Here is a 2048-nt window from a genome sequence, read left to right on the forward strand (position 1 = left end):
TTCCAGTGCCGCTACACGAACCAGCGCGTCTGCTGCCTGTGCCTTCCAGTCCGCCAAGGCTAAGTCACACAGCTGCTTCTGTGCTCTTGCCGCAACTTCAGCTGCTCCAGCCCTCTCGTCGGCCTCTCTTGCTGTGACTTCGGCCGCTCTGGCCCTCTCGTCGGCCGCTCTTGCCGCGACTTCAGCTGCTCCAGCCCTCTCGTCGGCCGCTCTTGCTGTGACTTCGGCCGCTCTGGCCCTCTTGTTGGCCGCTCTTGCCGCGACTTCGGCTGCTCCGGCCCTCTCGTCGGCTGCTCTTGCCACAACTTCAGCTGCTCCAGCCCTCTCGTCAGCCGCTCTGGCCCTCTTGTTGGCCGCTCTTGCCACGACTTCGGCTGCTCCGGCCCTCTCGTCGGCTGCTCTTGCCGCAACTTCAGCTGCTCCAGCCCTCTCGTCAGCCGCTCTGGCCCTCTCGTCCGCCGCTCTTGCCACGACTTCGGCTGCTCCGGCCCTCTCGTCGGCTGCTCTTGCCGCAACTTCAGCTGCTCCAGCCCTCTCGTCAGCCGCTCTGGCCCTCTCGTCCGCCGCTCTTGCCGCGACTTCGGCTGCTCCGGCCCGCTCATTGATGGAATCTTCAAACCTCTGATGTTGAATGTCAGATAGGCGCAGCTTCTCAGTAAGGTATGGCACGCACCTTCCGTGCAGAAGCTGCCTCGTGTGCTCTAGTTTTCCACTTGCCTTTAGCTGCTTCTGCCTTTACCTGCTAAATGCTTAGTATTTGCGAGTAGAATGATTGATGCAAAGAGATGGAAAACGCTCTTGACCATGTTGTGCTCCTCTGTTACATTCCTGAACAGATCGAAGTTTCTTTTACCCCCTTGGTGCTCTGCATGGGGAGGTGTGGACCAACAGCGCTCCAGCCATCCTTGTTGAATCCAACGAAATCAACCGTTTCTGGCAGGTCATTGTGCACGATGTGCCAGGATTTGAACTCTTCCTCTTGTGCGTTGGGCAATGCCTCGAAGTACTGACGTCCGTCCATCCGATCTTCTTGCCGCTACGCACATCCAACTCCAAAGCCTCTCGGAAGGAAAAAACAACAAAAACTGTGCTTGGAATGCAACAGGAATGTTGGCTGTTTGGCGCAGTGCATGTCCCGCATGTGGTCGCCTGGTGGCTCTGTGCCGACAGATCGGCGTGACCACGCCCTTTGGCATTGTCTTCCAGCATGCTGGTGTGTCGTGCGTGCGTGGCGACCGCAGCGAGGAAAGAGATCAACGCTCGTGCCCGCTGGTGAATGAAACGTACGGATGAACGCCAAGCTACTGGAGACGCACACGGAGGCCGAAATTCACGGACTCGCCTTGCTCAGGGCTACGGCATCTCGAGCCTTCGCCACGAAGCGCCACGCCACAAGCTCATCGCCCTCACAAGGAACTGCAACCGCTGGGGCAGTGGTCCGCTCCTAGTATCTGATACTGCAGTGGCCACGTTAGCAGTTGCCCTCACTTTGCGTGATCGCGCTTTTATTCTGCACGATTGTGGGGCTCCACAGCACTGAACCCGCCCTGGTGGTGGGCGTTGGTAGATGCTACTCTTGGCCGGTTGAGCGCCACCTCGTCGGTGCATAACGTGATCGGGTAGTGTGGCGATGACATGGCTGAGCGCCCCTTCCCTCACCCTCTAGAAAAGGAAGGGGATGAAGCGCTTGCGGGTGGCGGTGTGTGCCTCCCATCGCTTGCCAAAGTGGCGGTGGAGGGCGGCCTCTTCGACTGAGACGCGTCGGTAGAAAGCGGCCGCGGTGAGCAGCGCCAGCACGGCGCAGGCGATGTCGAAGCGGAGGAGCGAGAGGGGCCACGGCTGCAGCCACCAGAGGCGGTCCCACACGAGCAGCGCCAGGTAGCCGGCCTGGACGAGGACCGCGCCGGTGTAGGACGGGTGGAGGAGGAGCGCGTAGGGACCAGACTGGACGAGCTCGTGGTTGCGCAAGATGGTGAGGCTGAAGGTGAAGTGGCGCGCCAGGGTGCGATAGCACCACAGGCGGAGCAGGGCGCCAGCCACGACCATGG

At 60.7% G+C, this 2048-nt stretch overlaps 1 protein-coding gene across 1 annotated transcript; it reads right to left on the minus strand.

Moving 5' to 3' along the window:
• Window positions 1-1662: 1662 nt before the first annotated feature.
• On the minus strand, window positions 1663-2046 carry ACA1_247180 (isoprenylcysteine carboxyl methyltransferase; the record flags this gene model as incomplete). Its single annotated transcript, XM_004335479.1, has 1 exon — window positions 1663-2046. The coding sequence occupies one exon, from the start codon at window positions 2044-2046 to the stop codon at window positions 1663-1665; it is 384 nt and encodes a 127-aa protein (XP_004335527.1).
• Window positions 2047-2048: the final 2 nt, after the last annotated feature.

Source organism: Acanthamoeba castellanii (genome assembly GCF_000313135.1).
Source record: "Acanthamoeba castellanii str. Neff unplaced genomic scaffold scf7180000084763, whole genome shotgun sequence".
NCBI lineage: Eukaryota > Discosea > Longamoebia > Acanthamoebidae > Acanthamoeba > Acanthamoeba castellanii.